This window comes from Dipodomys spectabilis, unplaced genomic scaffold (assembly GCF_019054845.1).
Source record: "Dipodomys spectabilis isolate Male_0828 unplaced genomic scaffold, ASM1905484v1 ptg000137l, whole genome shotgun sequence".
Taxonomy (NCBI): Eukaryota; Metazoa; Chordata; class Mammalia; order Rodentia; family Heteromyidae; genus Dipodomys; species Dipodomys spectabilis.
In genome coordinates this window covers 12,509,323-12,521,656 of record NW_024870814.1, presented here as the reverse complement: position 1 = coordinate 12,521,656, position 12,334 = coordinate 12,509,323, and the positions used below count along the sequence as shown (strand labels likewise).

The following is a 12,334-nucleotide window of genomic DNA, read 5'->3' as shown; positions in this document are numbered from 1 at the left end:
CTATTTAAGGCTTGGCTTCATATTAAGAAACTGAGATCCTAGTGGTATGTCAGGAAAGAAGTTTGTACATGCCAAGGATCTAGGATTGATTAGCAACAAGTGAAATGCTTCTCCTGATACATAAGTAGCACACAGGAAGGCAGAGGACAGAGGCAGGGAAAGATCATATCTTAGTATAAAAATGAGCTTCTGGATCAAGTTTGTTTGAACTTCCTCTCTGGAATTTTCTTTCGTTTCTCTATTCTACTATTCACTGTATTGTAAACAGAAATCTTTGCCAACTCTCCTTGAAAATTTGTCAAATGATCTATGAATTCTAATGGATATTTTTCAGTAATGGAAGAATATTTCTATCTTACATCTGACTATGCAAGTATAAAGAAATATATAACTATACTTCAATTTAAATTGATTTTTAAAATATTAAGAAGGGAAGAATGCAAAGGAAGCTTGTGAATCCTTACTTTTTTATTGTGAAATACCATACAGAGGGGTTACAATTACATGGGCAAGATAGTGAGTAAATTTCTTATCAAGCATTGTAGCCTCCTCCTTTGTTTCCCCATACCATCCCTTCCACTCGCCATCCCCCACCCCCTGGACCCCTTGCCCCACCAAAGATGTAAAGTTCATTTTTTGACAAAACTTCTTGTACATCTCATTGTTGTAATGGGTCCAACTGTAACCCAATTTAAACAATTTGTTTTTTCCCTTCCCCTCCACAAATTATATTAACATCAAATACAGTGAAAGCAGGGAGGTGTAAGCATGGGGGAGGTGCATACAAAGCAACAAAGAAATCATCTTATAAATATGTTGGAAACAATCACAAGAAAGAAAAAAAAATTTGAATCCTTATCTTGGGGTTCATTTCACCTAACATCAACTTGTCTGACAGTCTTTGTTTGTCTTAGATATATACTAGTTATTGCAAATAAGGGAAACCATGGAACCTATATTTCTTTGGGCCTGGCTTACTTCAAATTAACTTTGATGGTTCTAAAAGAAAGACTAAGGAATGGATTATTCAGATTATAATATGATGTGAGAGCCAGGTGCTGGTGGTAAATCTAGCTACTTAAACATTATCTCAGGATAGTGTTTAAAAGCTATCCTCGGAAGGAATTCAGTGAGTGTCTTTCTCCAATTAATCACAAAAAATAATGAAGCAGAGCTGTGGCTCAAGTAGTAGAGGGATAGCTTTGAACATAAAAATTTAGAGACATAGGCCAGGCCCAGAGTTCATGACCAGGACCAGCAAAAAGAAAAGAAAAGATAAGAAAAGTGAACAAAAGAGAAGATAAAAGAAAAGGCAAGAAATATGAGACATGCACAGGTGAGATATCATGGTGAAAGCCCTTCATGTATTTAATATATACTAAATAAATGAATGAAAGGAAGATAAAATAGGTTCTATGGATTTCTGGGAAGAAAGGACAGAGAAGGGAGGAGAGGAAATGAAGGTGAATATGATTTAAGTGCTTTAATGTCATATGTAAAATAGAACCGTGAAGCCTGTTGAAAGGTTTTAAGATGGGAAAAGTGGGAATAATGAATAGGGATTAACGCCATGAAGTTGATGATTTACATTGTATGCATGAGTGAAAAAGTCACAATGAAACCCTTTTTGTGCAACTTATATATGCTGAAAAACAAGCAAATTCATTCTTATTTTCTAGCAGTACAAAAGCAGAGGTCAAAAACTGTATATGTTGCTATTTTCTACAGAAAAATGTCACTTTGTCTTTATGTTGTCAAAAATATCTCAGTTCAAAGTCACAGAAATTCTCTTACCCAGACATGTAAATTCAATTTTTAATCTTAGTCACAGTACATACAATAATCATGTACTTGTTAAGAAATGATTGTAAAAAGTGAATGATTTCAAAACACACAGAAAAATTGATGAATTAATACCATATTGGGCATGATGGCTGATACCTGTAGTTCAGACTCCTAAGGAAGCAGACAATGGTAGGAATGTGTTTCTAGGTCAGTCAGGGAAAATTAGGAAGGCCACATCTCATTCATTAGGCCACCAGAGAACAGTTTCTTTAGTCTGGCCTCCAATTTTGTGGTTTTATCACTATCGGTGACCAAAACTAACCATGGTGCTGAATGTTTCTCAGATTAGATTTGTACTTGTTTTCTCACAGGTTTATATTCCGTGGTGCATATATGTGAGCAAAGTCCAGAAGTGCTGCTGTGTTGTTTTTGTGGTGTCTGTTAGGAGGTTCATGTTTTGAATTACCATTACTAGCAATCTTCCTTCCAGTTCTAGACTAAGGGGATAGCTGGTAGATTGCTCTGCTCAGTTATTCTTTCCCCTTGGTAATTTGTGAGAATGCATGGAGACCTTGTTGATAGCTTACAAATAGGTTTTCCTTTTGAAATATCGCTATGAATTCAAGGATTTACAATTTCTTTAATGGATGTGATATCCAAATTCATCAATGAATAGCACTTGATAGCTCATTTCTTTTCTCTTATTAGTTTAGCTCAAGCTAACTTTGTATCCCACACAGTAGTGACTCCTTGGGTCCTGACACCTGCACAGGCCAATCCCAAACATCTGGATGTCCTCTTGTGTCACTCCATCTCAGCACCTTCAATGGAGTCAACAATGCTATTTCTCCCTTGCATGGACAATCCGCTCTCCTCACTCTTGCTTCCAAGCCCCTTGTAGCTTGCTCCCCATATGGATGACATTTCTGGGTGCTAATGATTCCAAAAATCTGTTCAAACATGCCAACATCATCTTCCTTTCTGATGTTCTACTCACTCTGCTTGGACCCAATATCTTTAGCAGAGGTGATGAGCACAGTATTGTCTCAGTAACTAGGACACCATGGAGTGTAGAAGACAGATGCAGGTTTGCACAACACAATAGATTCTAGGATAACCTGAGTTTATCCTCCTTATCAGGAATAATCTGCTTCTGAACACAGTAGCTATGGTGAAGATGTTTAAAACCCAGAAGGCACTTAAGCACAAGCTTTTGAAATTATACACAAGGTTAGGTTGGTAGAAAAGATTATTCATGTATGAAGGGAGTCAATCTCTGAAAAGACTTGCTTTTATGAACTGATCAGCACAAAAAATCTTCAGAGAAGAAGGAGGAACAAGGTAGAATTGTACATTACACAATGTCCAGGCATTTTCTTATCAATGAGGTCTAATTTCTTATTTCACCATTATGGATTGCTTTATAGGACAGCAGTGCTGATATGTTGCCATATAAAGGTTATCAGTGAACAAAAGCAGTTCCAAAATGTTCTGTTCTGGATAATAAAGACATATGTCAAAAATGTCTGTAAAAGAAGTGGCGCTGTAGCTCAAGTGGTAGAGCACTCGCCTTGAGCTGAAGAGCTGAGGGACAGCACTCAGGCCCAGAGTTCAAGCCCCACTACCGACCAAAAAAAAAAAAGTCTGTAAATTTCTGGAACTAACACTCCAGTGGACAGGTCTTGTCCCAGTTAAAAGAAATCAAAAGAAAAACTGCTTTGAAACAAAGGGACCATTGGTATGATGAAGAACATTTTATATATATAAAAAATTTTTTTCCTTTTCTAAAACTTTTATTAATCTTTAATTTTTGCCTCTTTTGAAAAAATAATTGTTTTCCAGTAACTTTTTTTTCCCTCTTATAATTTTTATTTTAGGAATACGTAACTGGTTATTTTTTTTTACAGATATAGCTCACTATGTCATTATGTTTTCAAAAAGATCTCAGTTTGAAGTCACTGATGTTCTCTTAACCAGACATGTGAACTCAATCTTTAATCTTAGTCACTGTACATACCATGCTTATGAACTTGTGAAGAGATGGCTGTAGATGAATGATCTCAAGACACAAAAATTCCAAATAAAAGAATACTTTAATGGTCATGATGGCCATAGTGGTTCACAGCTATAATTCAACCTCTAGGAAAGCAGAGAACAGTAGGAATGTGGTTCCAGTTGAGTCAGAACAAAGTAGTCAGACCACATCCCCAATAATCAACCCAACAAGGAACAGGTTTTTAGTTTGGTCTTAAATTTTGTGGTCTTATCACTCATGGTGATCACATACCAGATTGGATTAGATTTGTGCCTTTTCCCCCTCAGTGTTCTGTCAGTAATGGATATTTGTGAGCAAAGTACTGAAGTGCTGCTAAGTTCTGTAAGGACATCATTACTGATGATCTTTATTTCAATTCTAGATTAAGGTGTTGGCTGTTGGATTTCTCTGCTATATAGTTGTTCTTTTTCCTTTGAAATTGTGAAGATTTATGGAGAAATATATGGTGGTTTATGGATATCACACCCCTAATGAAAACATCACTACTAATCCAAGGACTTACAATTTATTTCATGGAATACTTTGGTATTTATTCAATATTCAAAACCTCACAAAATTGGCCAATGGGCATTACTTATTAGCTGATTTCTCTCCACTCTTCCTTTACATCATCCACTATGAATTTGTAGTTTGTGACAACAAATGATCCAAACTCATCTTCTTCTCTTCCTGTTTTCATAAAGAAATAAACTGTTCTTCAAGGGTCACTGGCTTTATTTATGAGAGAAGAAATGAGGTCAATTAATGAAGGTGCTATCCATTATTAAAGTTAAAGCATCATTACTTCTAGATTAGAAAAAATTATTCACCTGTGCATCTATTCATCTATATGTATATATATTTATATGTACACATTCATATATACATATGTTTACATGCATACACATGTATGTTTATGGTAATTACTTCACTCACATCACAAAATTAGGTTATTATTAAATGAATTATTGGAAAAATTTTCTGATTTTCTTCTTTCCACAAAATATTCAGTATAAAATCTTTGAAATATGTCACTAACAATAGATAAAATTTTCATTTAATTAGCTTACAGTTTTTAACTCAAGAGTATGAATATTGGCTCTAATTTTCCCTCATTAATTTAGTCATATGATCAACAACTCTTCTGGGTAATATGAAACTCTTAGTGTTACGTCACTTACATTATTATATAATACACCCCCTGTCTCCACCCCCAGATTTGTTCAGACATTCCTCAGAATGTGATAACATGGATAAGATGAGCTGACTTTGTATCCCATGCAACAGTGACTTCCTGAGCCCTGACAACTGCACAGGCAAATCCAACACATATGGATGTCCTCTTGGGTCACTCCATCTCAGCATCTACAATGGAGTCAACAATGCTATTTCTCCCTTGCAGAGAAAATCAGCTCTCCCATGTTGCCTCCTCCCAATATGGATGACATTTCCATGTTCTATTGATTTCAAGACTCCGTTCAGAGATTACAACATACTCACCCTGCTTTGGCCCAATATCTTTACCAAGGTGTGCAGCACAGTGTTCTCTCAGGAACTAGAAGAGTCCACCGAACAGAGGAGACATATGTAGGTTTAGGCCACAAAATAGGTTTCAAGATAACCTGAGTTTATCCTAGCTTTCAAGATAATCTATCTCTGCTTCTGAACATAGTAGTTGTGGTGAAGATGATTAAAAGCCAGAAGGAATAATATGAGAACCTTCAGCATGGATATATAAAATGATACACAATTCTAGGTCAGTAAAAATTATAAAGGCTGTTCAGATATGAAGGGAGAAAGGCTGTGAAAGGACATGCTTGTATGGATCACCTGGGACAAAAACTCAGAGATGGAGGAGATAATAAGCCTGAACAGCACAGTACAGAAGTCCAGGCATTTTCTTATCAACACAACAGCTACACTTATTCCACCTCCATGGATTGAATTCATTACAGGCCAGCAGTGCTGATAAGTTGACACATATAGATTATCAGTGAATCAGAGCTACTGTAAAACTTTCTGTCCAGCATAATAATAAAGAAATGCCAAATTTGTGTTGTGCAAAATTTGTTTGTGAATTCCTGGATCTAATAGTCCAGTGAACGTCTTGACTCAGTTAAAGAAATAAGAAGAAAAGAAGCTTTGATCCTCAAAGCTACCATTGTTGTGAGCACATCACAGGAAAGCAACTTGGAGATTCTCTTCTGTGTTTAAAACTTATTCTGTTGCCCGACCTAGTTCCCTTGAGACTCAGAATGTGCAGAGTTTCTGAGATGAGGCAGCTGGACAGCTGTGTATAACTCTGCTGCTGATTTGCATGCACCAACAGCACAGCCCAGTGTGCTCAGGAATTCATCATAGGCTGCTCACATTAGGCAGTAGTCAGTCCAAGTCAGCACACAGCATGGACATGAGGACCCCTGCTCAGCTCCTGGGGATCCTGCTGCTCTGGCTCCCAGGTAAAGAAGGACAATGCTAGGGATTAACACAACTCAGTGTGATGCAGGATGCTTACTCTTCAGGGATGCCTTCTTATAACTTGATAATTAATGTGGATATTTATTTTCATGTGTCTGCTTCCAGGTGTCAAGTGTGACATCCAGATGACCCAGTCTCCATCTTCACTATCTGTGTCTCTAGGAGACACTGCCACCATCACTTGCAGGGCCAGTGAGGACATTGGGTATATTTTAGCCTGGTACCAGCAGCAACCAGGAAAAGCTCCTAAACCCTTGATCTTTGATGCAGATAGTTTGGCGACCGGAGTTCCATCAAGGTTCAGTGGGAGTGGGAGTCAATCTGGGACAGAGTTCACTCTCAGGATCAGTGGCCTGGAGCCCGAAGATGTTGCCACTTATTACTGTCAACAGTATAGCAGTTTGCCTCCCACAGTGATACAAAGCATAACAAAAACCTCCCAGGGAAGCTGAAGTGTGAGTCTGGGCTGCCCCAGCTGCTCCTCCTGCTGCCTCCACCTGCTCAGAATGTTGTAAGAAAAAGCCAGTTAATACTTCGAGAGTCTGAATTGTGGCATCAGTTGATATTTATGCAATAATAAAATAAATAACGGTAATTTAAGCAGGAATTGCTTCTAATACAAAGAATGGATTCATTGCTTCAGATTTTATTCCTTTATTTTCTGATAGCCTATTTTTTATTAATGTACATATCTGTAACAATTAATGGGATTCTGGGTTTCTCAGTATATGTGTATTATGTGCATTGATCATAGTCTTCCATCTTTCTTCTGTGTTCAACCTCCTGCGCTCTGATCCTGTGCCCTTATCAGCCCCATAGTATCACTATTGCATTTTACTTTTTTGAAGTCTGCTTGAGTGAGAAGCAGTATAGATGATGCTCTTTGTTTTTACTACTTTGTTTAACAAGGTGTTTTCTACTTCTATCCATCATGCTGCAGACTATAGGATTTCTTGATTCTTTATGCATATTGTGTATACATACATATATATGTGTGTGTGTGTATGTGTGTGTGTGTGTGTGTGTGTGTGTGTGTGTGTATTTTATGGGGCTTGAATTCTGGACATTGGATACTGGAAACTGTCCCTGAAATCTTCATGTCAAGGCTACCACTCACCACTTGAGCCACAGTGCCACTTCTGGTTTTCTGGTGGTTAATTGGAGATAAGACTCTCATGGACTTTTCTGCTTCAGCTGGCTTTGAACTGCGACCCTCAGATTTAAGCCTCCTGAGTAGCTAGGATTACAAGACTGAGTCACTGGTGCCCAGCTGTTTCATTTTTTTTTTTTTTTGGTCGGTCGTGGGGCTTGAACTCTGGGCTTGGGTGCTGTCCCTCAGCTCTTCAGCTCAAGGCGAGCGCTCTACCACTTGAGCTACAGCGCCACTTCCGGTTTTCTGGTGGTTTATTGGAGAGAACAGTCTCACGGTGTCTCCTGCCCGGGCTGGCTTTGAACCGCGATCCTCAGATCTCAGCCTCCTGAGTAGCTAGGATTACAGGCGTGAGCCACCAGCGCCCGGCTCAGCTGTTTCATTTTAAAAGGCAATGTTTTGTATTGATTTTTCCACTCAAGTGTCTTGTGTTTTAGATAATCCAGACACCCATGTAATTCAACAATATTGAGATTTTTTAGGGCACAAATTTAATTGTCTGGGAGCTCTGTTTTTGAAGTTAGGCTCCTTCAATTCTTCTGCTTGATTTAGCAATAGTTAGTCCTCATCTTGTACTGATCGTCAGCAGATCACTTCCACCCTTCATCTCACATTTCTCCACACAAATCACAAAACAACTCTTGTGTGGACTGTCTGTTCACATATTCAGAATCCATCCACCTTCCTAAAAGCAGCAGGGTTGGACCCCTGTGGATCTGGGGAATGGATAACCTGTCATGGAATGATGGTCAAGAGGATAGATCTGAGGAAGAGAGCCACAGAGCCTATAAAATTTAAGCTTTGAATTTTAGTTTAAAACTTTTGTGGTCATGAGGGTAATATAAATTGAAAAAGATGATTCCGTTTTAATTACATCTTTATTATCTTTAACTAGTAAGATAAGAAATTACCATTCAACAAGTCAGATTTGAGTAAAATAATATCATTCTCTCCTGTCCCTCCAAGGAAAGTTGATTCTTTTTTAAAATTCAATTTTATTGTCAAGATTAGGTACAATGAGGATACAGTTACATATGTAAGGTAGTGAGTACATTTCTTGTTGAATATTGTTACACTCTCCCCCAATTTCCTCCCACTTTCCCTCCCTCATCACACCCCCACCAAGTTGAAAGGTTCATTTCCAACATATTGTTTTGTGAGTATCACTGTTGCATTATTTCTTTTATTTATTAATTTTTATTGTGAGAATATTGTACAGAGGAGTTACAATTACATGGGCAAGATAACAAGTACATTTCTTATCAAGCATTGTTGCCTCCTCTTTGTTTCCCCTTCCCATCCCTTCCCATACTCCCTGCTCTCCCCCCCACCCGATTCTCACCCACCCCCCACCAAAGTTGTAAAGTTCGTTTTTCCACAAAACGACTTGTACATCTCATTTTTTTTTCTATTTTCACTTATGGTTTATCCCTTGTTGGCTCTATTTTATTTTGGTACCCTGTGTACTATATATACATTTATCTGAATTAAGGAAGGAAAAGGGAACAACAAAATGATGAGACAAAGGACAAAATTGATGCTTGAATTGTCCTTTCTGTCAGAATGTCTGAAGGAGAGCTATGCCAGAGATCTAATTTCTGGTTATCAAAGGAAGATATCAAAGTGGCAACGTATACTTACTGGGTTGTCAAAATGGGACTGTGTGCCATGAAGCTCTGATTATTGTTGTTACACTCTGAGGGCCTAATTGAAATAGAAGATGGGAACTTGAACCAAGACACTGCCCTTTACATAGGGTCCTTTTTGATCTATCAGTTCTCTGCTTTCTGGTGTTCTTAGATTCCTGGCAGCACTTTTCATCTCTGCCCTCACTCTCTTCCTCTCTGTGTCTCTGAACTCAGGATAATAACCCAGGTGATGTGATGCTGATTTTTGTCCTACATAGGGATGGTAAAGGGAAACAAAGGAGGAGGCAATAAGAAATATACTCATTACCTTGTTCATGTAATTGCAACCCCTCTATATTTTTACAATTGTATTTTTACAATTTTTACAATTGTATTTTTACAATTAAAAAAAGAAAAAAGAGAAGAAAAAAAAGAGAGAACTGAAAACAGCACATGTCTTAGAGCTCATTTTGATAAGCATCATTTATATGGTCATATGCACATAGCTATTGAACCTTTGTGTTCTGTTCCTAAGAACATACTCCTTTGTTTTCATTGTGTGAATGTTTAGACTATTGTTAAATTATGTCTATATGTAATGATTTGTCTTTTAGTATCCATTGTGTTTACTTGTAGATTTATAGGCACATCCTATGTTACTAGGTGTCAGGCTTGCTTTAATTAGTACAACTTTTTCCAAGGCTATTGTTGCTAATTATAATTTTTACCCAATGTATCTTATCATTGGAGGCAAATAGGAACAATTTTCCGGGTCTTCAAATCTGAAGTGAAACAAGAATACGGGGGATACTAATACTTTCACCTGTACAGTCAGATGGTACAAAGGAACAGACGGGAATTTTTCCTCAGCCAATCAGCATTTCTTTCTTTAGCCAAACTCATGCTTTCTCTCATTCACATTGATCAACATTCAGTGGAAAAGTAGCAAAGAAGTGGTCTCTCTCAGTTAGCTCTGTCCTCTATGCTTTCTTCACACTCCTGGATTCTGTGTTTATTCATCATTTGATGGGTTAACGATGGGGTGGTGTTACTGGGAGGTGGTAAAAGCACCTAGTTGGAGGAAATACATTTGTGGGACTGTCCTTGGGCCTAAATCTTGCCCTTACCTCTTCCTATATAATTTTGAATTCGTGTTTGCCATGAGTTGAGTAGCCTCTATTATATGGTCCAACATCATGATATTCTGCCTCTCCATAGGCCAAGGAAGCTAAGGATGGTGAACTGAAATCTCTGACACAATGAGCCCAAATGAATACTGTCTTTCTTCCCCTAGGTTGTTCCTGTCAGGTACTTGGGATCAGACATATAAATACTAGGAACTCACCTATATATTCTGACTAGCAATCTCTACTTTAATCAGGTAACAAGGATCCATACAAAGCTTCAGAAACTAGGCTTTAGCACATGCTTATTTTGGCTAAGAAGATCTTAACTTGGAAAAAATTATTTAGATATGCACAACTCCTTATCAATACCATGATCTCAGGCCTCAAAATAATAATAGTTTTAGAAACTTGAGTATATATCAAGATTAAACAATTATTAAGCATTTTGCATAAAAGTCACAGAAGGAAATAAGTAGATTGAAGTTGAAGCTAGACTGGCAAATCATTATCACAAAGCAATCTGAAAGGAATCTAGGCATTGTGCTATACCCCCTTATACTTATGGCTACAAGGGAGGTACAGATAGATAGAACGTGGTCTTACCTCTATCTAATAGACAAAACTAAAACAGAAAGCCTAGGTGTATGGCTCACGGAGTGTGGGAGGTTGGGGAAGGGAGGGATTGTGGGACAACAAGGGAATGGGTAACAATGATCGAAAAGTAATGTACTCATTGCCTTACTCATATAACTATAACCCCTCTATACAGCATCTTTAAAATAAAATGAAATAAAAATAAAATAAAACAATTGCTTAGCAAGCTCAAGGCTTTGGACTACAAGACCTTTTCAAATGTGTTTCTGTGTTGGGCATTTTGTGACCTGAATTTCTCTATGTACCTTGATCTCTAGATGTTGCTTATGAACTTTAGAAGTAACTCTTTGGCCACTGAGGAAGATCAAACAAAATCCATGTCAGAGGCAAGCTGAGTGACCTGCAATACAAGAGCTCCAGTCTGAACAATGGTCATTAAGAGTGTGAATGCTCTTGAGCCGGTGGCTCATGCCTGTAAATCCTAGCTACTCAGAAGGCTGACGTCTGAGGATGTCAGCAGGAAAGTCCATGAGACTCTTACCTCCAATTATCACTGAAAAACCAGAAATGGACATGTGGCTTAAAGTAGAGAGTGCTAGTCCTGAGTTAAAGCTCCATGAGTGACCAAAAAAAGTATGAATTGCTGATGAATATAAGTAATTGGGTTATATGCCAAAAATTTTTGGAGTGGTTCATTGCACACTATTTTCGTTAAAAACCAATTGCTACACTTTAGATATTTACAAAACAATCGGAAACAGTAGAAATACAAAAATCTACAAAATATATGAATGAATAGAATACATTTTAGTTCATTTATGGAAACATCCAAGGAATAGTTAGTACTATTACCAATATTACAGAATTATATAATGTAATATATAAATGTATGGTAATATATAAATGAGCGATAAAATGTGACTTTATATGTACAGTAAAGACTTTTCAAATATCATTAATTTTACAGTTAAAAAATGAGTGGCATATATCCCTATGGGCTATAGGTTTTAAAACATGCATATAGATTTATTTATTGCTGCATACATACATATATATGTGTGTATATTTATAAATATCAAGAGAAAGATGCATCATGTGCAGATACACACACACAAACACACATACACAAACACAGATTATGAGGCATCTGATGAAACATAGCTTAGTTTGTCCAGAGCCTGTCCTAAAGACAGAAATGTAAGAATGTAGAGCATGGACACTTCTGAGGAAACATATATATTGCTAACCTATATATTGCTAAATAATCTTATTTCTACACTTACCATTTTCATGAAAGTTTCAAGAAAACATATACTTTGGAAGACCCTTTATAGTAGTTCTTCTGCATTGTCAAATGGGTAGGATTGCTTGCAGATTAAGAAAGTGTATTTCTGAAACTGTCTGTGAGAAACACTCTAGAGAGAATTGACTGTGAGAGAAAGATCCACCTCATAGTCCACAGCTCCTTTCAATAGGATGTGGTCTCTTGTGCAATAAAAGAGCAGGGGGAGGAAGGAGAACATTCACTCTGCTTCTT

The 12,334-nt window shown here is 37.4% G+C and overlaps 1 pseudogene and 1 gene segment (V, D, J or C); one reads left to right on the top strand and one right to left on the bottom strand.

The window, feature by feature from the left end:
• LOC122116639 overlaps positions 1-12,334 on the bottom strand; it is a 1,030,500-nt pseudogene that overhangs the window by 351,904 nt on the left and 666,262 nt on the right.
• LOC122116645 lies at positions 6,199-6,789 on the top strand. The segment is given in 2 exon segments: positions 6,199-6,279; positions 6,404-6,789. Coding segments are annotated over 2 exon segments (402 nt in total).